Source organism: Amphiprion ocellaris, chromosome 8 (assembly GCF_022539595.1).
Source record: "Amphiprion ocellaris isolate individual 3 ecotype Okinawa chromosome 8, ASM2253959v1, whole genome shotgun sequence".
Classification (NCBI taxonomy): Eukaryota; Metazoa; Chordata; class Actinopteri; family Pomacentridae; genus Amphiprion; species Amphiprion ocellaris.
Window position 1 is genome coordinate 36,348,681 of NC_072773.1, and position 27,321 is coordinate 36,376,001.

A 27,321-nucleotide genomic window follows, 5' to 3' on the forward strand; every position below is an offset into this window, starting at 1 on the left:
GTTCCTTTGCAAAAAAAAAAAAAAAAAACAGTTCTTACATTAAAATATTACAACAGTACACTACATATATCTATGTATCTAATGCTACGGTGATGTTGTCATCCCCAGCGGAGAAGAGTCCAAACCCCAGCCTGTTGTGTCTGTGTGGTTCTCTGGCCCAGCTGGCCTGTGTGGAACCCTCTCGTCTGCAGTCCTGGCTCACACGCATGACGGCGACTCCACCAAAGGACTCGGAGCAGTTGGAAATTGTGCAAGAAAACCGGCAGCTTCTGCAGCTGCTCACTACTCATATCGTGCGAGACAACAGCCAGGTGGGCGAGGGAGTGTGCACGGTCCTCCTCAGCACACTTATTCCCATGGCAACAGACATGTTGGCCAATGGAGATGGAACAGGTTTTCCTGAGCTCATGGTCATCATGGCAACACTCGCCAGTGCTGGACAGGGGGCTGGACACCTCCAGCTGCACAGGGCAGCTATTGACTGGCTGACAAGATGGTAAGAAACCAGTTTCACAGACATGGTGGTCCGTGTCTTGTCACATTTTTTCATCTAATTTACATGATGGAATTGTGTGTTTTCTTATTTGGCAGTTTGACTACAGCTAAACTTGTGAGAAAAACTGCTCATAAATGGAACATTTTAATTAAAATGTCATAGTTTGGGTGATCTAACTATTATCAGATAGTTACAGTTTTGAATATTAATTTGAAATTACCTGCTTTGCAGCAAAAAGTATTTAACACAGAAGAATGTCGTGGAAAAAGTGAGCACAAACTTGTCCCATGGAAAGGTACGTTTCTTTTAATTTATCATGTATTACATAATAATACTAATTACAGATATATAACATCAGCAGTTTACAAGATTAGTATTTGACTTCACCAAGGTGTTATTTTATTTTTAACAATGACCCAGCCTGTCTTTCCCACCTGATAGTTCCAAAGGGACTTATTGACATATTCAGATATTAGCAGCAGTTGATGTAGACCTTTTTTTTAAATTCCAGCACGCCAGCATGCTGGAATGCTCATGCCACATCATCTCCTACTTGGCTGATGTGATGAATGCCTTGCGGCAAAGCAGTGGCCAGGGCAACTCAGCGCTGCTAATGGAGGGAGAAGAGAAGGCCATGGAAGTAGACTCAGACTGGGTGGAGGAACTTGCAGTAGAGGAGGATGATTCCCAGGCAGAAGACTCTGTAAGATGTCATTCATTTATTCCTGCATAGTGCATACTACAAAATATGTAATCCTGTGGAATCAAAAGGAGTTGTGAATACTACTACAATGAAATTATCAGTACATGGTTGTCCAAAGTGCCTTTATGTGAAATGGGATTTTGTGTTTCTTAAATGCATACAAAAGCCAAAGTATTGTTCACTGGAATAGGGGTTTATTGATGTTAAACCCCTATTTATGATGAAGATTAATGATTTATATTTGAAACTGATGTATTTGCAGTAATAATTAGGTGCTTGAAACAGTGCTTTAAAGGACAACATGTAATGAAACTACCACATAGAAAAGTTAAAATGCATAAATGATGCAGTCTTTGTTTTTCTCCTCAGCTTTGTTTTTATCCATCCATTCATCTGTTATCCGGAACAATCCATATTAACATGTATGTCACCATTTCACAGGATGAAGACTCGCTTTGCAACAAACTCTGCACCTTCACCATTACTCAGAAGGAGTTCATGAATCAGCACTGGTAAAGAGACGTTTATTGTTGGCTGTGATTTTGGTGTTAATCTTGAATGAGACCACAGGTTGTTCTTTTAAATCATGATCAACTAATGGAATTTTTTACAAAGTCAGAGGTAAGATTTGTCACACAGGAAAACTTTCATAGCTTAGAATGAAGGAAAAACTCTGGATCCATACGTGTTCAGTATATAAATGAGAAAAATTATCGGTGTTTGTCAAAACCCATGAAAACAGGATGACTCCACACTGTCGATTTAGTGAAGAAATGATACACAAAATTTTAATTTCTTACTTTTCCTTGCACCTACATATGCGGAATAATATTACAAATCGTTATTGTTTATTTGTAATGTGTTTTTTATTGTATAGTGCAGCTAACTAGTGAAGTTCAGTTCCAAGTTCCCCACACCTGGATGCCTGTATGCAGTTACAGTCTCTATAGAGTCTAAACCAACCTGGGAACAACATATTGACGGTTTCTCTGAGCTGAGCTTGGGTTTTGGGAAACAATCTGTTTGTGATAGAGTGGGACACTCTGAAGGGATGTTTCTGGTCCGATAGCTACTATCGACAGAGCTCCGGTCAGAGAGAAGGGCACGGAGAGTATTTCCAAGAACTTTAATATGAAGTTGGACAGGACGGGCTGGATGCAGTATGAATAGGTTGAAGGAGTATAGGGGTGTGTGGTCTCCAAAGGAAACAAACAAAACAATATTTCACAAATAGTTAAATTATATAGTACAATCATAAACATTGTAGTTTCTGAAAGAAAATATAATAATTTGGTCAAAAAAAACCCCAAAAGACACTAATTTCAACAAGTGTCCAGAATGTAAGAGGTTAATAACAAGGTTGAGATGAAACTGGGGATTTTAATGTGATCTGGTGGTCTGTGTCTCCCTCTAGCGGGCGCAGACCGCAACTGCATGTTACCTGAGACCGCATGGGCAAACTACTAATGTAAATGCATTCGGCACATATGGAGAATAAACTACACATAATATGAAACAGATAAACACTTTCCAAACATGCAGAAATACAGGTTGGGAGGCATAATAAAATGTACACCTGCACAGTAGGTTATGACACTGTCACATGGGCCTAATTAGCATCTTCACTCAAAAGTGCTAAAACTTGCACATAAACACAGGATTAGAAAGGGGTTCAACTAAACAATGCCTAAGCAGTTATGAAAGCAATATTTACACACAATGTCACTTACTTCAGCTTATGCACGCACACGAGGGGCATCCAATCTGTAATATGCGCTCTCAGTACAGAGGGGACTTGGAAAGCAAGTGACGTCATAACCAAAATAGTTTCACAATAAAGTAACAGAAACATAGAAGACTTTCCAACACTGTTTGCTGATGACAGTTCGTTGTAGCATTGCATTATGTAGCATTCACTGTACTTTCCATCCTGCAGGTACCACTGTCACACCTGTAAGATGGTGGATGGGGTAGGTGTGTGCACAGTGTGCGCCAAGGTCTGTCACAAAGACCATGAGATCTCCTATGCCAAATATGGCTCTTTCTTCTGTGACTGCGGTGCCAAAGAGGATGGCAGCTGCCAGGTGAGACCGAATACCTCAGGTCATCATGGGAAGAGAACAACAGCGGTAACTTTGGCTTGCAAGTCATTCCCCATTGACTTCCATCCAGTCATTTCATTTGATCAGGGTTATAGCTAGCCCACACACGTGGCCAGAAAATGAGAGGAATCATGTTATGAATGTCTGTTGTCAACGTTTTATGTACTGAAAAGGCCAGCTACCCTAGTTATTCTTAAATGATGGATTTTTTTTTGAATGTGCATGTGACGAAGAACAAACCATCGACTACATTTTATCTTCAGTTTACCGTTTCATAAGATTTATGATAGGCCTTAAGCATTCTTTGTTTGCTCTTGTTATTTGCAATGTTTTCTTCTGTTAGTGTTGTGATTACAATTGCTTCTAATACATTTATTTTGCAATTGTTTATATTACGACTAGAGGTTTGCAATCCTCTAAGTGGATAACAAAGTGAAAGTAGATGTATTGGCATGCAGCAAATTCCTATAATGAGTATAGTTTATGGTTCCAGTGACATTCGTGTCAGTAGTGTCAGTCTGTGATTTTTGTTTGCAGTTCAGATAAAGTACACCTCCATCAAACACAATGTCTCTTACCATTTTGATTATTTACTCCACATTGTGGAGAAGCTAGCAACCAAACTCAGATAATCTTAATTGTAAAGAAGCTGAACAAAGATGATCTAATGTGAAACTATTGCATTTGATGTGCTGCCATCTGCCATATACTTACATGTGAGTTTAGACATTATTATATTTCTCGCTGTTTTACTGGGTTGCTTTATCTGCAGGCCCTGGTCAAACGCAGCCCGAGCAGCGGCATGGGCTCCACTCTAAAGGAGTCTTCGGCTTTCCAGAGTGAGCTGCGCATGCCTGAGAGTGCTATTCGCCACCAGAATGCCTCCCCCTCTGACAAGGGCAAGGTCACCATCTGTGACGGCAAACCCGGTGATGAGGACCGACCCAAGAAGAGCAGCGTGTGCAAGAGCATCGAGGGCTGCCAGGAAGAGCTGATAACACAAGTGGTTAGAGACTGTTCTTCTTTTATAAATTTATGACTATAAGTGTCGCTGTATGGTGTCTCTTAAGACCTTGAGAATTTATGCGCTACACTCTATGCGAGCGGTGTCAAACTTATTTTAGTTCAGGAGCCACATTCAATCCAATTTGATCTAAAGTGGCCCCCACCAGTAAAATCACAGCATAGTAACCTATAAATAACCACAAATCCAATTTTTTTCCCTTGTTTTAGTGCAAAAAACGTTCACATTTAAGGAAATATTTTTACATAACATTATGAACAACCTGAAATTTCTTAAAGATAAATTCAGTTTCAACAGCATTATGCTTCAGTTTATCATTTACACATTACAACTTCCAGATCACAGTAGATCTACAAAAGGGCACAAATCATTTAATCTGTGGTATCTGGAAATGAACAATATAGTATTTTACTTTATGATCAAAATGACAAAATTCAGACAAAGACAAAAAACAATAAACACAAGACAAGATATTTCAAAAGCGAGACACAAAATGACAGAAATTGAAACACCTAACAAAACAAAAAAATAGATGAAAAATTAGAGAATACAGTAAGAAGTGACAAAAATGAGACAAAAACTGACAGAAGCGAGAAACAAAATGACTAAAAAATAGACAAAAGACACAAGTGAGGCAAAAAAATCCCCACAAAATAACAAAAATGATGCACAAAACATTGAATAATGTGAAACACAAAGTGACAAAAATAAGACGAAAAACACAAGCGAGATAAAAAGGTAACACAAAACAACAAAAACGTGGGACAAACAAAAGTCAGATAAAAAAGACTAAAAACAACAAAAACAAGATAAAATATGACAAAAATGAGACACAAAACGACAAAAGATCAATGAACAATCTAGTATTTTACTTTATGATCAAAACAAGTTGTCATGTTCCAGAAATGATTTTAAATTTATAGTTTTACTGCAGTTAATAGCTTCTCTAATTTTTACACTTTACAAAGTCGTCCCGTGGGCCGGATTGGACCCTCTGGCTGGCCGGTTTTGGCCCGCGAGCCGTATGTTTGACACCCCTGCTCTATGTGGTCTGACCTATGCTTTTGGCTCTCTCTTTCCGTAACAGATGGGATCATCCACTGCTGCCGTCATACTGGAGATGCTTATGTTTCTCATGGAAGCCATCCAGACCAACTTCCAGCAGGCGTCAGCAGTCGGAAGCAGTAGCCGAGCTCAGCAAGCCCTCAACGAGCTGCACACTCAGGACAAAAATGTGGAGATGACAGACCAGTTAATGGTACGATGAGCTCCTCAATCATTCATCAAAACATGATTAGAGTCAGCATCAAATGAAAATAAACTTTATGTGCAGGAGTTCCGTTTTAATTCCTGCTCTTTTCCTCAGGTGCCCACGCTTGGCTCTCAGGAGGGAGCTTTTGAGAATGTGAGGATGAACTACAGTGGAGATCAGGGCCAAACTATACGCCAGCTCATCAGTGCACATGTTCTACGCCGTGTTGCCATGTGTGTCCTGTCTTCACCCCATGGTCGCCGTCAGCACCTAGCAGTTAGCCACGAGAAGGGAAAAGTAAGCAGAATCTAATCAACTCTGGGTTCCATTAACCCTCCTGTCGTCCTGTGGGTCAAAATCGACCCGTTTAAAAATGTGGGGGGAAAAATATTTTCACAGTGAAACTTCTGATGTCCACGTTTTCAACATTTTTGGGAAATCTTTGAACATTTTTTTGTGGAAAAAAAGAAAAGTTAAAAATGCTTCTTAAGAGCATTCACAAAAAATCACAAAAGTTGATTTTTTGTGAATGTTCTTAAAGAAAATATTAGAAGTTTTACTGATATATGTGGAATCACTAGATATTTTTAGGAATTTTTTTGGAAGATTTTTACTCATTTTTTGAAAATATTTACACAAATTTTCTTGCCAAATTTGGGGGATTTTTTAAAATCAAACTTTTAAGGGTAACTTTTAAGGAACTATTGGAATTTTCTTCCTGAAGGTTTTGCAAATTTTCAGAAATTTGGGGTTTGAATTATTTAAATTATTATCCACTTCACCGTGGAATGGAGCACTCTGATCAGAAAAGTAATATCTGCACTTGTGTTGTTGCCGTGCAGCTGCAAAAAATAACAATGATTTTAAGTCTCCTAAATGTGCATTCCTGTTTAGTTTTCTTTGTAGTTATAGTCCTTTATTTTGTTATAACTGTGTACATAATTTTAATAATTAGATTTTTTGTCTTTTGAGAGTTTTTGGTCTTGGAACAAAACACCTGACCCATTTTCTCTCCGTCTCCCACCTGACAGATAACAGTTCTACAGCTGTCCACTCTCCTGAAGCAAGCCGACTCCAGCAAGAGAAAGCTGACTCTGACCCGTCTGGCCTCGGCGCCCGTCCCTTTCACTGTCCTCAGCCTCACAGGAAACCCTTGTAATGAAGATTACCTGGCTGTCTGCGGCCTCAAGGTCAGAAAACCAGCTTCTTCTAAAATTTAGCATTATTGTTTTTATTGCGTTTTTTTCCACACCCAGAACTAGAAAACTTAGTGCAGATTAGAAAATATTCTGGAGTCTGTCATAGATATTCATGATACTCAGTTCCTTTGTGTACTAATGTTTACTGTAGGAATATGGTACTTAACCATCATGTCTTTTATCTTCCATTTTTTCCAGGACTGTCATGTCCTAACGTTCAGCAGCACGGGTTCTGTGTCAGATCATCTGGTGTTGCACCCACAACTGGCTACAGGCAACTTCATCATCAAAGCGATCTGGCTGCCGGGCTCGCAGACTGAACTCGCCATCATCACCGCTGACTTTGTCAAGGTGTGTATTAAAAGAATAGACATGCACATGCTCTTTAAGTTCAATAAATGTATTAACTAATTATTGCTTGTTTCATGTAATTATACTTTCATTTGGGAAGGCAGTCTAGGAGGCACTACAACATTTATTTATTACTTGTGTTTTTTATCTGTCTCCTTTGTCAAACAGATCTATGACTTGTCGGTGGATGCCCTGAGCCCCATGTACTACTTCCTCCTCCCAAGTTCCAAGATCCGAGATGCTACCTTCCTTTTCAATGAGGAGGGCAAGAACATCATCGTAATAATGTCATCAGCAGGTTACATGTACACTCAGATCATGGACGAATCTAGCAGTGCTCAGCATGGCCCCTTCTATGTCACAAATGTCTTGGAGATAGCCCACGAAGACTTGAAGGTGAATTAATTCTATGTTTTGAAAACAGAAATATATCTTTAAAATTATGCCATGTTGAAATTGTGCAATGTGTTAACGACATTTTAAAAAGGTCTATGCTATTTCCACCCTGCAGTGCATACATTGCTTTATCGTGTTTTTTTACTCAAGTTTTTATTTATTTTTATGCAACTACACAAACCAAGAAAAACAAACAAAGCAACTGAACAATTCCTGGGTTGTAACAGAGCATCTACATCATCCTTCAGTCCTGTTAATCATAATTTACTCTTTATTCCCCTCCAACATTGCCATTTACAGTCCTGTATTTTGTCCAGTTGGTCCATTTTTGTCCATTTGTGTTTCCTGTAGTCTCAGTTTGTGAGTTAGTTTTTCCATTATGTAGATTTCCTCAGTAATTTTCAACAATTGGTCTTTTGTTGGTGGTCCTGTTATCCCCCAGTTTCTCGTTATGGCTTTTTTACATGCCACTAGCAGCATTTTGATTAAATATATGTCATTTCCCATCACACTCTTCAGAGAAATTACAAAGATAAAGCACACTGCAAGTCAAAGGGATCTTCTAACCCGTTATTTGTTGTAGATCTTTGCATACACAGTTATTTTCTGACATTTCCAAAAAACATATGAGTGATCTACATCAACTTCTCCACACTCTCGCCAACATTTCTGATGTGGGTTTAACTGTTTATGTTTTATCTTTGGTGTAATAAAGAAACATGCCAGATTTTTCCAGGAGAACTCTCCATATCTGCAAACTAGTGGATGTGTGATGAATCTTCTACATATTAAGCCAATCCTCATCTGTAATTGCTTCATCATATTTTGGAATATTTGTTTGGTGTTGATAGACCACTTCAATTCAGCGTTTTGTGTATCTTGAAAATGCTGAGTTGTAGAAAGCAGAATTGAGGTCATTTCTTTCTCTGTAACTCCAGGATAGCAACGGGCAGGTGGCCGGCGGCGGTGTGTCTGTCTATTACTCCCATGTCCTTCAGATGCTTTTCTTCAGCTACAGCCAAGGGAAGTCTTTTGCTGCCACAGTGAGTCGCAGCACAACTGAAGTGCAGAGGCTCTTCCCCATCAACATCAAAGGGTAATGCTTCTTAAACAAATATATATGGCTTCCTAACTTACTGCACTTCATCTGGAAACTGTCATAGACAACAGAATGAAGTAACACCGACTTGTCCCGCTGCTTTCTTTAGCTCCAACGGTGGCAGCAGTAAGGTGTCACCTGCTCTGTGCCAGTGGTCCGAGGTCATGAACCACCCAGGCCTGGTGTGCTGCGTGCAGCAGACGACAGGCATACCGCTTGTTATCATGGTCAAACCAGACACCTTTCTGATTCAGGAGATTAAAACTCTGCCAGCCAAAGCTAAGGTAAGGGTCGTTTACTATGAGTCAGGTTACAGTGTGGTGACTACAGCTTCAATAAATGGCAAAAAAAAGTAAAACTCTGTTGTGTAAACCCAAAACTTTTACTCTTGTAGACCATGTGTAAGTTTCAATTTGATTGTTTTTCCATTTCCTAAGGTGAACACTCCATTTTTTTTGTTTTTTCCACAGATTCAAGATATGGTAGCCATCCGACACACTGCCAGTAATGAGCAGCAGCGCACTACCATGATTCTTCTCTGTGAGGATGGAAGCCTGCGAATCTACATGGCCAACGTGGACAACACCTCGTACTGGCTTCAGCCCTCGCTGCAGCCCAGCTGTGGCATCAGTATCATGAAGCCGGTCCGCAAGCGCAAAGCTGCTGCTGCTAGTAAGTTTTTAAACGGCGTTTTTTTATATCTGGACATGCATAAGCAACGAGATCCCAGGATATATAATAAACACAACACAATTTTTCCCTTGTTTTAATGTAAAAAGCGTTCACATTTAAGGAATTATCTTTTTACATAACATTACTAACAACCTGAAATTTCTTAAGAAAGATAAATTCAGTTTCAACAACATTATGCTTCAGTTTATCATTTACACATTACAACTTCCAGATCACAGTAGATCTACAAAAAGGCACAAATCACTTAATCTATGGTATCTGGAACTGAATGATGTAGTATTTCACTTTATGATCAAAATTCAGACAAAAAAAAGACAAAAAAACAACAAGACAAGATATTACAAAAACGAGAGACAAAATGACAGAAAATGAAACACAACAAAATGAGACAAAAAAATGAGACAAAAATTTACAAAGCGCCAAAAAAATGGACAAACAACAAAAACGAGCAAAAAAATGACAGAAGCCAGAAACAAAATGACTAAAAACGCAAAACAACAAAAACAAGGGACAAACAACCAAAGTCAGACAAAAAAAGACAGAAAACAACAAAAATAAGACTAAACATTACTAAAATGTGTCACAAAATGACACAAATGAGAAACAAAACAACAAAAACATGGGAAAATCAACAAAAACGACAAACTATTACAAAAATTAGATGCATAACAACAAAAGAACAATTTTACTTTATGATCAAAATAACTTGTCTTAGATCCCAGGATATATAGCAAACACACAACTTGAAGCAGCAAGACTGTCACACCTAGTTAATACTTGTTTTAAAAGTCCACTTCAGCCCAGGGTTTGGGTCTTTAACAGTTTTCATCAACATTTCTACATGACCTTGGTGCTTTCTTCAGGTTGTCCTTAGTGCGTGTAGTAGATAAGCTGCATTAGTTGAAATGCACCTACTGGAAATGTGCTACTGTGTTTGCAGGAAACTGTTTGCTGACACCATGTTTACTATACTCCCAGAGTTCTCTAATTTCAATGCAATGATTTTCCTTCCAGCCACCCGGACCTCCAGTCAGGTGACGTTCCCCGTGGACTTCTTTGAGCACAACCAGCAGCTGACAGAGGTGGAGTTTGGGGGCAATGACTTGCTGCAGGTCTACAACGGACAGCAGATCAAACACAGGCTCAACTCCACAGGGATGTATGTGGCCAACACAAAGGTAGGGACATTTAAACTTAATGATTATGTGTCAGAAAAGGCGTTTAACACTGCCACAGACATGAGATTGTTCATAGATGCCTACAGAACTGTTGTCATGACTCTGGTTTGCTTCTTATTTCCTCCCAGCCTGGGGGATTCACTGTGGAAGCAGTGAACAACAACAGTTCGATGGTGATGACCGGCATGCGGGTGCAGGTGGGGACTCAGGCCATTGAGAGGGCTCCTTCCTATGTGGAGGTCTTCGGTCGCACCATGCAGATAAACCTGACAAGAGCCCGCTGGTTTGACTTCCCCTTCACAAGAGAGGAGGCCCTGCAGGCCGACAAGAAGCTGTCCATATTCAGTGAGTTCACAAGTGTGCAGTGATTATATTTGCCTGCTAGCTGTTGATAGATATTTTGTTGCTGATTATTATGCCTCTTCCAATTAAGGGTAAAATATATCATCATGAAAGCTGCAAAGTTAAATTATTAATGAGTCGAATGCATTTTTTTACAATATCCAACAGGCTAAATAATTTACGTACTCCGCCAAGAAACGTGGCATGACACAAGGACCACCTCATTAGATTTTGGCAGTGATGCGGCTTATAGTCTAGATCCACCGATTTGTTAAGGATTTCTGTATCATTGCCAGATAGCAGCACAGCATCACTGTAACCATGACAACAGGTGAACACTACATCAGCTGCCTGCTGATGATCACATGATTGTGATCCTACTACAAATCCACCACTGAGGACTTATCAGGACTTATCCATCAGAAATGATACAAGGAACAACTGATTAACTTGTGGGGGTGTTTCTGAATCCGATCAATTCCTGCCGCCTGCTACATATTTAGGTCACGTGATCCAGTATCCGTACATAACGTACACATGCAGAACTCATGCCTGTGCTCAGCGCAAGGTCAGGGAATGAACAGTCTTGGTAAAGTACTGCGCTCTCTTTCTTCTTTGTTATTGTCACCGTCTTAATTCCTTAACATGTAATGTAAAATTAATTCTGCTGACATCTCAGATATTTGCTTTAAATCCTGCAAACAGTAGAAGATTTTTTTACGGTGGAAAGCTCAGGCTCTCTCTCTGTGCACTCTGGCCTGCTGACAGGATTTGGGAATCTTTTCATTAACCAAACTGTTGTGTCATTATGTAGATTGATTGTACACCTAGCAGTCTCATGTCCTCAGTCTTTGTTTTGGAGATTGTTGTATCTTTTGATACAGTTTCGTGTTCTTGTTTGTTTTAAAGTTGGAGCGTCTGTCGATCCGGCTGGAGTCACCATGCTTGATTCAGTCAAAATCTACGGTAAAACCAAGGAGCAGTTTGGCTGGCCCGAGGATCCCCCTGAGGACTTCTCCTCCGCCTCAGTGAACAACGTCTGCAGTCCCAGCCTGAACCAGGGCAATGGCACCTCTGATGGAGACATAGCCACACCAACCACAACCAGCGGCACGGTGCTAGAGAGGTATGGGCTTTCCACTTTAGCACCCAGAAGGTCAGCACAAGTTGTTGGCATTTCCAGTTATCAGCTCCCTGTAGTTAACAGTACTTATGATCTGGTGAGACTTTCCAATCTAGTTTGTGTTTTAAACAACCTGTTATCAACGCGGTCGCATTTTGAGATACTATTTAGACTGCGGCATCTGTCCTTTTAGTACGTATTTAATATCACTATAATTGTTGATTTTTATCATTTGACAGAATTTTTATCTACAGACTCTTAAAAGTTTTAAAATAAAATATGCTGTCAGGATATAGAAAAATGTTTACATGCCATGATAGATGTGTTTTATTTTAACTCGTGCTGCCCTCTTTTAGCGTATCTTCATTAGTCCAGTCATGTAGCAGGAGTGAACAGTGACAGTCAGGTTCTTTTTTAGTGTTTAGTGCATGGCTATTGTGATCATCTTTTCTTGCATGCCTCTCTTTTGTTCAACTGAATCATTTAATTTCACTTGTTTTCTTTCTGTGATCCTCACACTTATTTTTGTTCTTTTTCTTTTGCTCCCAAAAATACAATAAAAAGTTGTGAAACTGAGTCCTTATCAACTTTGGACCGGTTAGTAACTGCCCTTTCTCTGCTTGTTTGTATGGTTTTGTGCATGTGTGCCAGTTTGTGTGTCCATGCCTGAGACTGTGAATATGCCATGCACCATTTACACACCTGTGCAGCAACAACAAAAGCATTTTTTCCTGACATTTCTTCTTGCATTCAATGTTGTTTGCCATTTAGATTAGCACAGACTGCAACAGATTGAGAATGCTTTTTTTTCTGTATGATTAGTTGTTAAGGCAACTTCTACAGGAGAGGCAGAACTGATCTTCTCTCTCAATTTTAGGTTGGTGGTCAGCTCTCTTGAGGCTTTGGAAAGCTGCTTTGCTGTCGGCTCATCCAGTGAAAAGGTGAAAAGCAAAAACACGAATATTCCCATCTTTAACTTGTTTTTCTTTTGGCACTTCATTGTTAATTCATGTCTTTAAACTGTATGTAGGAGAAAAACAAGGCTGCAGCTCTGGAGTTGGCCACTTTGCTCCTGTCCATGCCAACCCCTGCAGGTGTGCAGCAGCAGACTAAGGGTCTTCTTGCCAGCCTGCACACGAGTCGTACTGCATATCACAACCACAAGGTAAACACAAATCCCATTCTTCAGAGAGGACGTTTCCAAGTTTATTGTGTTCTGAGGGATCCTACAAATTTGTACCGGTATATTGTATCAACTAGGGGTGGGAATTTTTTGTCACCTCAGGATTCGATAACGATTCAAGGGCTACGATTTGATTATAAAATGATTATTGATGCATTTACAGCACACATTTCTTTTTGTGATGGGTGTCGCCTTTTCCGATGAGGATGGCAGCTTTCTAATTGCTTCCTTGATTGTTCTCTGGTTGGTAGCACCACTAGTAACAGCCTGCCGTCTCCCCGACTCTTCTGTCGGGTGGAATCGAGTTACATGGCTTCTCATGTTTGTTGTGTTGCCAAAATATTTTACTGTATCCGCATGGGTGTCAAACTCATTTTAATTCAGGGGCCACATTCAGCCCAGTTTGATCTCAAGTGGGCCTGACAACTCCAAATTTGTCCTCTGTTTTAGTGCAAAAAACTACTTTCTGAAAATGTTCATATTTAAGGAATTATCTTTTTACAAAAGATCACGAACAACCTGAAATATAGAAGATATAGAAAAATAAGTGAAATTTCAGTAATATTAAGCCTCAGTTTATCATTTGTGCATCACAACTTCCAGATCACAGAGTGTCTACAAAGGAACAAAACATTTCGTCACAGATACTTGAAACTGAACAATATAGTATTTTACTTTACATTCAAAACAACAAAAAGACAAAAATCGACAAAATATTACAAAAACGAGACACAAAACAACAAAAACTAGGCACACAACACAAACGAGACAAAAACAGACACAAAACGACTTAATACGAGACGAAAAGGAAACGCAAAAGGACAAAAATGAGAAAAAAAGTAGAAAAACATGAGACAAACGACAAAAGTCGAGCAAAAAAACACCAAAAACAAGACAAAATATTACAAAAACAAGGCACAGAATGACAAAAAAACAATGAGCAATGTAGTATTTTACTTTATGATCAAAACAACTTGTCTAGTCATGGTCTAGAAATTATTTTAAATGTACAGTTTTACAGATTTACAGTTTGCAGTTAATGTCTTCTTTATCTTTTCAGTGCATAGAAAGTTGGTTCTGGTTCATCTTTTACTGTCGATCAATCCATGAAGTGTAGAAACAACATCCTGAAAATTGCAAAATGAAAATAGAAACTGAATTCTTTGTGCTCATCTTCTTATGAATGTTAAATGTTTTATACATCTACTACTCCACCTCCTTCCTCCCATCAGGACCAGTCCTTGCTGAGTAATGCAGTGCAGTGTCTGAACAGCTGCAGCCGTGAAGGCAGAGAGCTCGACCCTGATGTTTTCCAGAGGCTGGTGATCACTGCCCGCTCCATTGCAATCATGAGACCAAACAACTTGGTGCATTTCACAGAGACAAAATCTCTGCACCATGACTCTGGTAAGACAGTGCAGTAATTTACATGCAAATGTTTTGTATGGTTGCATTATTTGGAGATGATGTCAACAGAGGGTGTTCTTTACAATCTTTGGTTAGAATGACTGATGTTGATGTGGTTTTGAGCTGAATATGTCAGACTCACTCAGGTTACTTTCATCTCACCTTAGAAATGACCGACGATGGGCAAAAACATGTCGAAGGGGAAAACTCTAACTTCATTGCACAACTGATGAACAACTTCTGGAAACTCCACGCCCTGAAACCAAAGAATGCCTTTCTTGCTCCTGCTTGCCTGCCTGGTAAGTGATAAAAATATGTTGAGTTTGAGAAATATCTAGATAAATGATGAATAACGTGACTCAAATCTAAATGCCACGTAGATCATTTACACTAATGTCTATACTTAATGTAACTGTTCTGTACACCTGAAAACAAGATTTCCAATGTGTGTTGTGTTCTTTTCTATTTAAGGCCTGACTCATGTGGAAGCAACAGTGAACGCCTTGGTGGACATCATCCATGCGTACTGCACGTGTGAACTGGATTACATCAATGTAGCTTCCAAAATCTACATGCAAATGTTACTGTGCCCTGTGAGTATATTCTGACATTGATCTCTAGATTCTCATTTTAATTATCACTAAAGAAACCATCACATTGATTTCCCTTCCAACAAGAATGTATTAGGCTATACAGGAGGTCCTCGACTTACATCAGAGTTCCGTTCCTACGGTGTGACGTAAGTCAATTTTTGCCATGAGTTGGAACTTCGGTGAAAATGTAAACAAAGCCGTTGCATACATCTCGATATTGATCAGTTTACAGTGGAGCTGCAACTATTAATGAATCAATTAATTGTCTAAGCAGGGTATGGCATCAAAAGTGAAAGTGAGCGTGCTATGCAACAGAAATAACCGTCCAGGTGGAGTGCGAAACACAGATGGACATCTACGCTGTACCGTGCATATATAATATATGCATATATGCAGCCCTAGTTTACGTATTTGTACAACTCCAGTAACGAAAACAGTTATTAGCTCACACTGAAACACAACTCGGTAGGAAAATACGGGAGAAAATGTAAACTGTAAGTCTGACTTACGCTTGGGAGCCATAATGAAGTTAGCGAATGTAGCATAATCCAATGTGGTAGCAAATGTAAACAAAGCCATCTTATCGTGCTGCATGACTATTGTACATACAGTATTCGTCCACTCCACTCGCAAACTAGTTCCACTGATCCAGTTCCGACAAAATGAGGAAATGGCGTAAGTCGTGGACGTCATAAACTGAGGACCTCCTGTATATATATATTCTTGATTTTGATTTGTCAACATAAACATTTTTTGACATAATCCTAATCTCAAGAACAGGATCCGAATGGCTGCATGTATTACTGTTGTCAGAGTCAGTATACAGGGTTGTCAGTTAACCATTTTGTCTTTGAATAAACTTCAGGACACTGCTGTGAGCTTTGCTTGTAAGCAGGCTCTGATCAGAGTGCTGCGCCCGAGAAACAAACGGCGTCACGTGACCCTTCCATCTCCCCCACGCTCCAACACACCTATGGGTGAGTATGCAAAGCGTCTCTTTGTATACTGTACGTTATTAAATTTGTATTAAATTTGCATGAATACTTGTTTGTTTCCAGGCAGTTCTCTGGTGTTTGGTTATTAACGTTAGGAATCCTATCACCATAAATGATTCAGTTTAGTAGAAGTCTGATTTTCTTTATCAGGAGACAAGGACGATGATGACGATGATGATGCAGACGACAAAATGCAGTCGTCCGTGCTGACAGGCGGAGAGGAGGGTCGACAGGAGAGCCAAGAGCAGAATGAAGTGGATCACGGCGACTTTGAGATGGTGGTGAGATGGTGCTGAAAATTGAAATAAAGTCCAGGGGGCTGTATCTGACATTGTGAGAGAAACGTGATCTATTTTGAACAAGTCATTATGCCCCCAAACAGATCTTGGTACTCATTTGAAGTATTAAAAAAATCAACCTGTTAATGAATTATTCTTTTGCTAGGCATTTAGAATGAATAAGTCTTTAAACATTTAGTTGTATTTAGCTTAATTTCAGTCTGAACAACATCAAAGTTAAAATACTTTGAGACCTGACTGTGTATCAAAGATAACCCTGTTAATCAAAGTTATGAGGACAATATAAATACAGCACATATATAATTTAAATGTATTATTCATATGGGATATATTTATATATAAATCTTTGTCACAAACCAGATATTCTACATGTTGCACATTGAACGGTGAATGACACACCTTTTCTTTTTGGTCTTGATAGTCTGAGTCCATGGTCCTGGAGACTGCAGAAAATGTCAACAATGGAAATCCGTCTCCGCTGGAGGCTCTGCTGGCCGGTGCTGAGGGTTTCCCCCCAATGCTGGATATCCCTCCTGATGCAGACGATGAAACTATGGTAGAGCTCGCCATTGCTCTCAGTCTTCAGCAGGATCAACAAGGTAAGTAGCCAGAAATTTAAAAAAAAAAAAAATACTCGTTCCAATCCACGTTTTTACTGTCTCCTCCATGTATGCTGAAGCTTTCTTTAAGTTGTTTAGATGTGTTTTCACTTTAAAAATTAAACAGAATTTATACTTCAAGTATTGTGCAAACATTTCATTATTACTCCATCAACTAATGTGATATTTGCAAATCGTGCAACTCAAATAGTTGTATGAATCTTTATCAGGTGAAGCATTTGAGTCGGTGCGTAAACATGCTTTTTTGACATTTTTAGGCAGTAGCAGCAGTGCTCTAGGCCTTCAGAGCCTTGGCCTGTCTGGCCAGGCCCCAAGCTCCTCTTCACTTGATGCTGGCACCCTTTCAGACACCACCGCATCAGGTAACAAGACCGTCTCCATGATCTCATGTGATCAGCAGGATCAGACAGTTTTTTATACACAGTTTCAAGTACATTTGATAAACTTTCAACATCAAACTTGAACAATAAAATACATTTATTTTAAATTAACAAACTTTTAGTGTCTGTGTGACCATTAACCCTCTGAATCACAAAACCTGCCTGCATGTTGGAAAGGCATGTTGTGTTTTTTTGTTTTAATTGCCAGAATTACACCATTTGTCAGAGTCAAAAATGGAAAAATCATTTGATTTTCAAATTTCCAATGGCAACTCATCTGTGACATGTTTAATCGCAAAATCTGAGCTTAAAATTATCAATCACTTTATTCTTTATAAAAATTACTCCAAATAAACTGTTTGTACTAACCAGATTTTGTTCATATATTAAAAAAAACAAGAACAATAATAAAGCCATTACTGACTCAGCTGCAACCAACAGTAACATGACTGTTGTGCTGTTTTCATATAATTAAATGATTTTATAGTGCAGTGAACAATGAGGTCAATAAAATTTTGCGCAAATGGCCAAAAACTGCTATTGGTTCAGAGGGTTAATAATATCCCATCTTAAAACTCATAACCTCATCAGTGCTGCAGCTTGTGGTTGTTTTCATCTTTTTCTCATTTGTCTATAAGATAGTCAGTCACTGTCAAGTTAACTGTTATAATTTTATATCACAATGCCCACAATAAGTTCAACAGAAAAACAAACAACCAATACTGGCAGGTTGAAGTGTTGTGATTATACTGCATGCTTTTTTTTTTTTTTTTTTTTGCATTATTGGTGCACAAATATGAACTAAAATCATGTATCCTGGCCAGATGACTGCGGTGTATTTACTGTTACAGCTATTGCTATGATTTCAGCCCCGGCATCAGATGATGAGGGCAGCACGGCCGCCACCGACGGCTCCACGTTGCGGACCTCCCCAGCTGAGCATGGAGGCAGCGTGGGCTCAGAGAGTGGAGGTTCTGCTATCGACTCTGTGGCCGGCGAGCACAGTGGTGGGTGATTTCAGTGAAAGAAACCGGTCTAATATGTAAAAATGTATATAAGCATACCAGAAAGTAGACGTTATGACATCTATAAAAGCTATAGTTGTCTGCATATATTGACAGAGTGCTTTTTTAGTCAACTCAACCTGTCTTTTTTGGCTGTTAATCAGTTTTTTCTGATCTCAAACAACCCTCTGATTTACAGGTCACATTATGTAGGCTGTCCTTCCATTCCAGATCAGAATAATCTCACTATCTGCTCTGTTACATTTCATAGGACGCTGTTTAGTTTACAAAAGCACATATCACATTTTCATATTGAAATAAAAGCTAAAATTGTTTTTATTTCGTGTTTCTAGTTTGCTTAGCTGCTTTTGTCCTTACAGTGTCAGGACGCAGCAGTGCATATGGAGACACAGCAGTTGAAGGCCACCCTGCTGGTCCAGGCAGCGTGAGCTCCAGTACTGGAGCCATCAGTACCACCACAGCACAGCAGGAAGGTGAAGGCTCAGAAGGAGAAGGAGAGACTGAAGGAGACATCCACACAAGTAACAGGTCAGACTCTAAATGTTGTGGAGTTTAGTTTAAGTAGAAAGATTTATCTTGAAGCTCTGCTGACAACAAATGTAGTTATAGAAGTTAAAACCTTCACTGCTGCTTTGTGTTTTCCATTAGGTTGCACATGGTTCGTCTTATGCTACTGGAGCGTTTGCTTCAGCACCTTTCTCAGCTCCACAATGTCGGCGGAGTCCAAGCAATACCGTACATGCAAGTTATCCTCATGCTGACCTCTGACCTGGATGGTGAGGATGAAAAGGATAAGGGTGCCTTGGATGACCTGCTGGCACAGCTCATTGCTGAGCTTGGCATGCACAAGAAGGTAACTACTGTTTCTCTGAGATGAGTCGGGCTCAAAAGGTCTTTGTTTTACTGAAACCATGTTGTTTGTCTGCAGGACGTGTCCAAGAAGAATGAGCGTAGCTCCATCAATGAAGTTCACCTGGTGATTATGAGGCTGCTTAGCGTCTTCATGTCTCGAACCAAGTCTGGCTCCAAGTCCTCTTCTGAGGTATGTAGTTTTCACAGAATGTGTCAAAATCTGACTAAATAGTTTAATTTCCAATCAAATATATTACTTTCAACCAGCACCAGCATAACATCAGAGTAACGTGTCTTGATTCAGAATTGAGTTAAATAGAAGTTCAAGACATCAAAATATTTTATAGGGGAAAAAAACCCTGAATTTAACACTGTGCAGACGTGAGCGCTGAAACAGTCAGATGTTCACGTGCATTTCATAGGTGTATCTTCATAGCATAAGGCATTATCAGTATATACTTAAATATTACATTGCTCAAATGCAATAGTCTGTGCAGCATAGTACACACAGTGGCTTTCATCCGCTCTACTCACTCCTGCCGGACGTTTGAAATATTGATTCTCTGCCTCTTTTCAAATCCAGACTCAAAACTCATCTGTTCAAGGCTATTTATTCTCTCTAACTGCCTCTTTCTTTATGTGTGGTTTTTGTCTCTGTGTGGTTTTTATCTGTTCTGTTGTATTTGTTTTTCCTGTAAAGCAACCTTGGGTGTCAAGAAATAAAATGTATCATTATTATTACAGTTTAATGAGTATGAAGTAGATTGATTGCACTTTGTACATCATTGATTCTGACAGCTGATGCTTTCCCCCACTCTCTCTCTCTTCTAGTCGTCCTCCCTGATTTCTAACGCCACAGCGACCGCCTTGCTCAGCCTCGGCGCCATCGACTACTGTCTCCATGTACTGAAGTCACTCCTGGAGTTTTGGAAGAGCCAACAGGGTGAAGAGGAGCCTGTGACGACCAGCCAGCTCCTCCGCACACACACAGCCTCCTCCCCCCCTGACATGAGCCCGTTCTTCCTGCGCCAATATGTCAAGGTATCGGAGAACAGAAAACACAGTTAACTTTAAAACTTGAAATGATTCTGATTGTTGAAGGAATGTTGACGTGAACTCACTGTGCTGTTTCTGTGATCAGGGCCATGCTGCTGATGTGTTTGAAGCCTACTCCCAGCTGTTGACTGAAATGGTGCTCCGGCTGCCGTATCAGATAAAGAAGATCGCTGACACCAACCCACGTATCCCACCTCCTGTATTTGACCACTCCTGGTTCTACTATCTTTCTGAAGTATGTTATCGAGTTTATTTTTCAATTATTAGATTTTTTTTTGCCCATTTTTATTATTCGTCTTGACAAAACACAAATACAACCCGTTCATTGTCTCTCCCTTTTCCTCTCAGTATCTGATGATCCAACAGACGCCTTTCGTCAGGAGGCAAGTCAGAAAGCTGCTGCTGTTCATCTGTGGCTCAAAAGAGAAATATCGTCAGCTGCGAGATCTGCACACCCTGGACTCCCACGTACGCAGCATCAAGAAGCTCCTGGAAGAACAGGGCATCTTTCTCCGGGCTGGTGTGGTCACTGCCACATCTGGATCAGCTCTACAGTACGACACGCTCATCAGTCTGGTGAGGATCCTTTAAACAGAGGCTGCTCAGACTCTACTGTACTCGTTTTTGGATGCTGTTTATCATTTGTAACATATGTTTACTGCATACTTCCATTGTTTTATGTCTTGTTAAACTACAGTTTTGTGTTTGTTGGTTCCTTGTATTTTACAACCCCCATTTTCTTACAGTTTGTTGACATCAAGTTTTTTGTTTTTTTTTTTACCTTGATTACCACCTGTGCTCAAGTGTCAGTTACTTTTCTTGTTGCAGATGGAGCATCTGAAAGCTTGCGCTGAAATTGCCACTCAGAGGACGATCAACTGGCAGAAGTTCTGCATGAAGGATGACTGTAAGTTGTTAAAGACTGTTAGCTTTAAGTGTACACAAAGAAACCTTTAAGACTAATATTATTAACACTGTTCATGTCTTTGTCTCTTTCTTATCCCTGTCTCTTTCGTATCCCTGTCCAGCTGTGTTGTACTTCCTGCTCCAGGTTAGCTTCCTTGTGGACGAAGGTGTTTCTCCAGTTCTGCTGCAGCTCCTCTCCTGTGCTCTGTGTGGCAGCAAGGTTCTGGCCAGCTCCTCCTCTTCCTCCTCGTCATTCTCAGGAGGTGGCTCTGGTAGTGCAGGACAGACGGGAGCTTCTCAGTCCTCTCAGAGCAAGTCCTCCAGTAAAAAGAGCAAGAAAGAAGACAAAGAGAAAGACAAAGAGGGTGAGAAGACTAAACAGACTTTCTCATACTTTGTACCAGAATTCTGAGAAAGGCTTCGGCCATCATGTGACCACCTGAACAGGATAATATGTCAGTATAAAACCTGATGGCAGAAGCTTCTGTCCTGACTGTGTTTATCTTTGTTGGCCGACCACAGGGGATGGAGTTGGCAGCCAGGAGGATCAGCTATGCATGGCTCTGGTCAGTCAGCTGAACAAGTTTGCAGACAAGGAGACACTCATCCAGTTCTTGCGCTGTTTCCTGCTTGAGTCAAACTCATCTGCTGTGCGCTGGCAAGCCCACTGCCTGGCGCTTCACATCTACAGGTACTAGTGAAACACTTTAACACAGGCAGAGTCCTAAACTCTAGCTATACAACATAAAAAGGATGTGGTTTTGTCTGAGTTAGACTAGTTTAACAATCATGCCAAAAGCTATTAAAAAAACAATGGAATGAATATGTGAATAGAAGCATAACCTGTGCTGATTGCTACCATGTGAATCTTTCTGCAGGAACTCCAGCAAATCTCAGCAGGAGCTGCTGCTTGAACTGACTTGGGCCATCTGGCCAGAGCTCCCCGCTTATGGCCGCAAGGCTGCGCAGTTTGTGGACCTGCTTGGATACTTCTCACTCAAAACCCCTCAAACTGAGAAAAAGGTTTGGTTTGTTTTTAAATCCTTGCATAACTGTGTGGCCTATTTCTGTTTGTACCAGAATTGTCTGCATTTCACATTCGATCAACAAATGATGGTTTTGCTGTCTTCCATCTTTCATAATACTGGGATAATTTAACATTGGAATACCCTGACTTTATACATAATAAAGGTTCCTGCGTTGTTCAATGTTTTTACCTGGATTGCCTTTTTATTGTTCTGTACATATCTGTTCCAGCTGAAAGAGTATTCCCAGAAAGCCGTGGAAATCCTGAGGGCACAGAATCATATCCTGACAAATCACCCCAACTCCAACATCTACAAGTATGTGTACATAAACGTACTTTATTAGAGCAAGGAGAATGCAATGTCATGTATTGGACATGATCTACATAAAATTTCTTGTGATTTTCTTGCAGCACTCTCTCTGGTTTAGTGGAGTTTGATGGATTTTATCTGGAGAGTGACCCTTGCTTGGTGTGCAACAACCCAGAGGTTCCCTTTTCAGTAAGTGCAATACAACCTGATTCAACAGACACATTCTTTCTCTGTGTGATTAAACCATACTGGCAGCAGAAGTCCTTATTGCTGTTTTAAACGTGGCCTTGTTTGTTTTTTTGTCCTCCAGAATATAAAACTGTCTTCTATCAAAGTGGACACCCGCTATACCACCACACAGCAGGTCGTCAAGCTCATCGGCAGCCATACCATCAGCAAAGTTACAGTGAAGATCGGTGACCTCAAACGCACCAAAATGGTCCGAACCATCAACCTCTATTACAACAATAGGACGGTACAGGCCATCGTGGAGCTGAAGAACAAGTATGTTTCAGTAAACTGCTGCTAGTCTATCTTTCTCACCTTTTCTCTCAGTAATTGTGCTCGTAAAAGCTATTTAAGTTTGACTATGTCAGTTTCATCATCATTAATATGTCGTTCACTTTACTGTTTTTTTAGGCCTGCTCGTTGGCACAAAGCCAAGAAAGTCCAGCTGACCCCAGGACAAACGGAGGTGAAGATTGACCTTCCCTTACCCATTGTCGCATCCAACCTGATGATCGAGTTTTCTGACTTTTACGAGAACTACCAGGCCTCCACCGAGACCCTGCAGTGTCCACGCTGCAGTGCTTCGGTGCCTGCAAACCCAGGAGTGTGTGGCAACTGTGGGGAGAACGTGTATCAGTGCCACAAGTGCAGGTGAGCAACAGGTTTCCTCTGCAGTTATGCAAGGATAATTGGAGACATTGAAATCGAATGAGTTTTTTTTTCCTTTGTGGTTTCCTTTTTTCAGGTCTATCAACTACGATGAAAAAGACCCCTTCCTGTGCAACGCATGTGGTTTCTGCAAATATGCCAGATTTGACTTCATGCTGTACGCTAAACCGTGCTGTGCCGTGGATCCCATTGAGAATGAGGAAGACAGGAAAAAGGTAAGAAACAAGTGTTTAAAAAATGAGTCAAGAATGGGCTCACCATGCCTAAAGATCAGCCTGTAAAATACGTTCTGTCCTTCTTTTGATGAGTGAACTAATTTGTCCTAAAGTCTTTGACCTCTGCCCCCACCTCCACTTTTCTTCTCTTAATCTTGATTGTATTTATTTTCGTAGGCTGTGACTAACATCAACACCCTGCTGGACAAAGCTGACCGGGTCTACCACCAGCTGATGGGCCACCGACCCCAGCTGGAGAGTCTGTTGTCTAAAGTCAATGAAGCTGCACCAGAGAAACCTCAGGTCAGTCATAGCAGCCTAAAAAGAAGCAGGTTAGTCCAGTACGATACAGTCCCTCCAGGATTTCACTGGTGTTTTTCCAGATTGTTGCGGCCCTAAAATGCCTGAATTCGCGGCAGCTTTTCTAAAAAAACTGCGATGTAAGTTGTGATGTCTTAATCGTATTTGTTGCAATGAAATTGCGGGAGACTGACAGTTGCTAAAAATGTAATTTTTTTCAGCTTTTAGAACATGTTTCAACATTTTAATTGACAATATTTCTTCCTAAACTAATTCTTTAACACGCTCCAACCCATTGACACAAAAGCTGGCACACCACTGTGGGAAACTAGCAGCAACCAGATACTGGTTTCTAGTTTTTAGTGGGATCACAATCATGTGATCGTCAGCAGGCAGCTGATGTAGTGTTCATTCGTTGCCATGGTTACAGTGCAGCTGTCAGATGCCGTGCCGCTATCTTAATGGGAAATCTTTAACAAATCTGTTGATCCAGACTATAAGCCGTATAACTCCCAAAATCTCATCACTTGGTCCTTGTGTCATTTCTGACCTTCCCTGAAACTTTCATCCAACTCCATTAGTCCGTTTTTGAGTAATGTTGCTAACAGGAATGATTCATGTATGCCGATCATCACATAACTCCACCATGTTCCTTGGAGGAGTTATGAATCTAGCTAAACTTCTTTCTTTCAGAGCTCCAACAGATCTGGATGTAACAGTTTCTGTCACGGTGATCTGTCTGGTCTGTGGTCCGCTAGTTTCAGACGTTCTCCTAATATGTTTCGCTGTAGAAAATTGTTTGCCAATCGATGATTTTCGTTTGTATTCCACCACAATATTTCACGGGTGTAAGGCAGTTTAGCTCCGCTTTGGTGAAGAACATCAGGGATTGTTTTTCACTGTCTTTAGCAGTAATTTTTGTCGGTAAATGAGAGACATTAGAATGGGACATATCTGCATCTTCAGACCATAAACAAGGAAGTGAATTCGGTGACGTACCTGCATTACGTTTGCGCTGGGGACTGCTATGATTGGTGGAACTCATGGGAGGCGGGCCAAAATTGCGGAAAAGTTGCGGTGATTGGACAAAATTGCAAGGTTGCGCAGAATTCACGGAGATTGGTTGAATTTGCATTAATTGTTGCGATCGTGAATTCATGGAGGGACTGACTATATTAACGGATGCACAAGTCATTTTAAGAAGCCTCTGACCATATTTGGTATTCACTGAAATATATGTCACGCATTAGTTGAAGTGATAAATAGCAGACATGACAGTGTGATTATTTAGATAAGTCTTAAGCCTCTGTTTTGGACTTATATCTCCAGCTTTGTCTCATGGTTTTTCTCTCTTCCTTCGTTCTTTTCAGGATGACACTGGAGCCAGTGCAGGACTCGGTACATCTTCTGCTAATGTGAACAGATACATTCAGCAGCTGGCTCAGGAGTACAGTGGAGACTGTAAAACATCATTTGATGAACTCTCCAAGATCATACAGGTTGGAGAGGAGGAGCACTACGTTTTTCTAGTAACTGACAGAATTCTTTACCTGCTCACATATAACAGTGTTCCTTTCACTGTCTTTGTTAACAGAAAGTGCTCGCGTCTCGTAAAGAGCTGCTGGAGTATGATCTGCAGCAGAGGGAAGCCGCCACCAAGTCGTCCCGCAGCAGCAGCAGCCACCAGCCCACCTTCACGGCCAGCCAGTACCGTGCCCTGTCTGTGCTGGGCTGTGGCCACACCTCCTCCACCAAGTGTTACGGATGTGCCTCGGCTGTCACCGGCCACTGCATCACCCTGCTCCGCGCTCTGGCGACCAACCCAGCCCTCCGACAGATCCTGGTCCTCCAGGGTCTCATCCGTGAGCTGTTCGAGTATAACTTACGACGAGGTACAGCAGCCATGAGGGAGGAGGTGCGCCAGCTGGTCTGTCTCCTCACACGGTATGTCGATCCCTCACATTAGGTTAAAGTGTATTCATGCATCAATTTTTGCTTCGTGGATAAAGCATGACACTTGCCGTTACCAGATCTCAGTCTCATATATATGTGCTGATACTCTTGCAAAGTATTCCCAAGAAAGAATAGACATCTCCACAGTATCTACAGTACATTGAGCTGGCAAATAATCACTGTTTCATCCCTTTTTCTCCCATTCCAGAGATCACCCAGAAGCCACTCAGCAGATGAATGACCTCATCATCGCCAAGGTGTCAGCTGCCCTCAAGGGTCACTGGGCTAATCCTGACCTGGTATGTTAAACAGAATAAATGAATATGTAGAAACACTGCAGTTCTGTTTGAGCAGTTTTAAGCGTGCCGTGTTTGTTTTCCCATCAGGTTAGTAACTTGCAGTATGAAATGCTGCTGCTGACGGACTCCATTTCAAAAGAGGGAGGATGCTGGGAGCTGCGATTGCGTTGTGGTAAGCTTGAATTCCTAATTCCACATACTTAAAAAATCTGCCATTTTTTAAAAATAAACTTCTTCAAACCATCTGTAGGGATGTTTTTGAGGTGGAGTTGCATGTATACATTATTTTAGATTCACGCATCACATTCTACACAGAGCAGTCTCTTCTTCACATTTTTTGCTGTCAGTACTTATTATTACATTAGGGAACTTGTGACTGATTTAGGCCGTTGTCTAATAAATTTGCAATTTTTTTGTCCATTTGTAGCTCTAAGTCTGTTCCTCATGTCGGTGAATATAAAGACACCTGTAGTGGTAGAGAACATCACGCTTATGTGCCTGAGAATCCTGCAAAAGCTGATCAAACCCCCTGCTCCGACTAGCAAGAAGAACAAGGTAAATTTACTGTACCTTTTCAATTCAACTGGTTTTCATCTGTATTTAGAAAGTGTTAAGTGGCAGTTGCACAGTTTACATGTCAAATGTAGAAGACGAAACTCTGAATGCATTTATTAGATTAATTAAAGATATTATAAATGTGATACTTAATCTGAAGTTGTTGACTGTATATAACAAGTATGCTTCGACTCTCAGAGTCGGCTGAAATGCATAAACTCAATAAATTAAGGGTTGTGTGCAGTGTCTGTCTTTTACCGCTTGGTTTTATTATCTTCCCTGACTTAACTATGAATGTGTGTTTGCTCGTTTTTGTTTAAAGGACGCTGCTATCGAGTCCCTGACCACAGTCAGGCCCTACAGTAATGAAATCCATGCCCAGGCCCAACTTTGGCTCAAGAAGGACCCCAAAGCATCGTATGAGGCCTGGAAAAAGTGTCTTCCAGCAAGATGTAAGTATAACGTCTGAAGAAACATTCAGTGTCACAAGA

The 27,321-nt window shown here is 40.6% G+C and overlaps 1 protein-coding gene across 8 annotated transcripts in view; it reads left to right on the forward strand.

Moving 5' to 3' along the window:
- The window catches only part of ubr4 (ubiquitin protein ligase E3 component n-recognin 4), a 63,832-nt gene that overhangs the window by 22,966 nt on the left and 13,545 nt on the right, over nucleotides 1-27,321 (forward strand). For 4 of the 8 annotated variants that reach the window (XM_055012753.1, XM_055012755.1, XM_055012754.1 and 1 more), the window contains 50 exons: nucleotides 109-496; nucleotides 728-791; nucleotides 1,008-1,199; nucleotides 1,641-1,711; nucleotides 3,136-3,328; nucleotides 4,074-4,307; nucleotides 5,413-5,583; nucleotides 5,692-5,874; nucleotides 6,609-6,767; nucleotides 6,975-7,127; nucleotides 7,296-7,523; nucleotides 8,462-8,619; nucleotides 8,732-8,906; nucleotides 9,093-9,294; nucleotides 10,330-10,493; nucleotides 10,622-10,838; nucleotides 11,745-11,961; nucleotides 12,523-12,555; nucleotides 12,836-12,899; nucleotides 12,989-13,123; nucleotides 14,374-14,548; nucleotides 14,716-14,847; nucleotides 15,020-15,141; nucleotides 16,007-16,118; nucleotides 16,287-16,417; nucleotides 16,857-17,034; nucleotides 17,313-17,417; nucleotides 18,305-18,442; nucleotides 18,820-18,988; nucleotides 19,109-19,313; nucleotides 19,389-19,502; nucleotides 20,144-20,353; nucleotides 20,454-20,603; nucleotides 20,717-20,944; nucleotides 21,197-21,275; nucleotides 21,397-21,639; nucleotides 21,797-21,965; nucleotides 22,153-22,297; nucleotides 22,532-22,617; nucleotides 22,713-22,800; nucleotides 22,922-23,115; nucleotides 23,251-23,490; nucleotides 23,585-23,723; nucleotides 23,901-24,026; nucleotides 25,394-25,522; nucleotides 25,618-25,967; nucleotides 26,185-26,275; nucleotides 26,363-26,447; nucleotides 26,703-26,830; nucleotides 27,153-27,282. In XM_055012753.1, the coding sequence (XP_054868728.1) occupies nucleotides 109-496; nucleotides 728-791; nucleotides 1,008-1,199; nucleotides 1,641-1,711; nucleotides 3,136-3,328; nucleotides 4,074-4,307; nucleotides 5,413-5,583; nucleotides 5,692-5,874; nucleotides 6,609-6,767; nucleotides 6,975-7,127; nucleotides 7,296-7,523; nucleotides 8,462-8,619; nucleotides 8,732-8,906; nucleotides 9,093-9,294; nucleotides 10,330-10,493; nucleotides 10,622-10,838; nucleotides 11,745-11,961; nucleotides 12,523-12,555; nucleotides 12,836-12,899; nucleotides 12,989-13,123; nucleotides 14,374-14,548; nucleotides 14,716-14,847; nucleotides 15,020-15,141; nucleotides 16,007-16,118; nucleotides 16,287-16,417; nucleotides 16,857-17,034; nucleotides 17,313-17,417; nucleotides 18,305-18,442; nucleotides 18,820-18,988; nucleotides 19,109-19,313; nucleotides 19,389-19,502; nucleotides 20,144-20,353; nucleotides 20,454-20,603; nucleotides 20,717-20,944; nucleotides 21,197-21,275; nucleotides 21,397-21,639; nucleotides 21,797-21,965; nucleotides 22,153-22,297; nucleotides 22,532-22,617; nucleotides 22,713-22,800; nucleotides 22,922-23,115; nucleotides 23,251-23,490; nucleotides 23,585-23,723; nucleotides 23,901-24,026; nucleotides 25,394-25,522; nucleotides 25,618-25,967; nucleotides 26,185-26,275; nucleotides 26,363-26,447; nucleotides 26,703-26,830; nucleotides 27,153-27,282 (7,992 nt within the window). The remainder of the gene's footprint in view (nucleotides 1-108; nucleotides 497-727; nucleotides 792-1,007; nucleotides 1,200-1,640; nucleotides 1,712-3,135; nucleotides 3,329-4,073; nucleotides 4,308-5,412; nucleotides 5,584-5,691; nucleotides 5,875-6,608; nucleotides 6,768-6,974; nucleotides 7,128-7,295; nucleotides 7,524-8,461; nucleotides 8,620-8,731; nucleotides 8,907-9,092; nucleotides 9,295-10,329; nucleotides 10,494-10,621; nucleotides 10,839-11,744; nucleotides 11,962-12,522; nucleotides 12,556-12,835; nucleotides 12,900-12,988; nucleotides 13,124-14,373; nucleotides 14,549-14,715; nucleotides 14,848-15,019; nucleotides 15,142-16,006; nucleotides 16,119-16,286; nucleotides 16,418-16,856; nucleotides 17,035-17,312; nucleotides 17,418-18,304; nucleotides 18,443-18,819; nucleotides 18,989-19,108; nucleotides 19,314-19,388; nucleotides 19,503-20,143; nucleotides 20,354-20,453; nucleotides 20,604-20,716; nucleotides 20,945-21,196; nucleotides 21,276-21,396; nucleotides 21,640-21,796; nucleotides 21,966-22,152; nucleotides 22,298-22,531; nucleotides 22,618-22,712; nucleotides 22,801-22,921; nucleotides 23,116-23,250; nucleotides 23,491-23,584; nucleotides 23,724-23,900; nucleotides 24,027-25,393; nucleotides 25,523-25,617; nucleotides 25,968-26,184; nucleotides 26,276-26,362; nucleotides 26,448-26,702; nucleotides 26,831-27,152; nucleotides 27,283-27,321) is intronic. The other 4 variants (XM_055012758.1, XM_055012759.1, XM_055012756.1 and 1 more) reach the window with 3 other exon arrangements.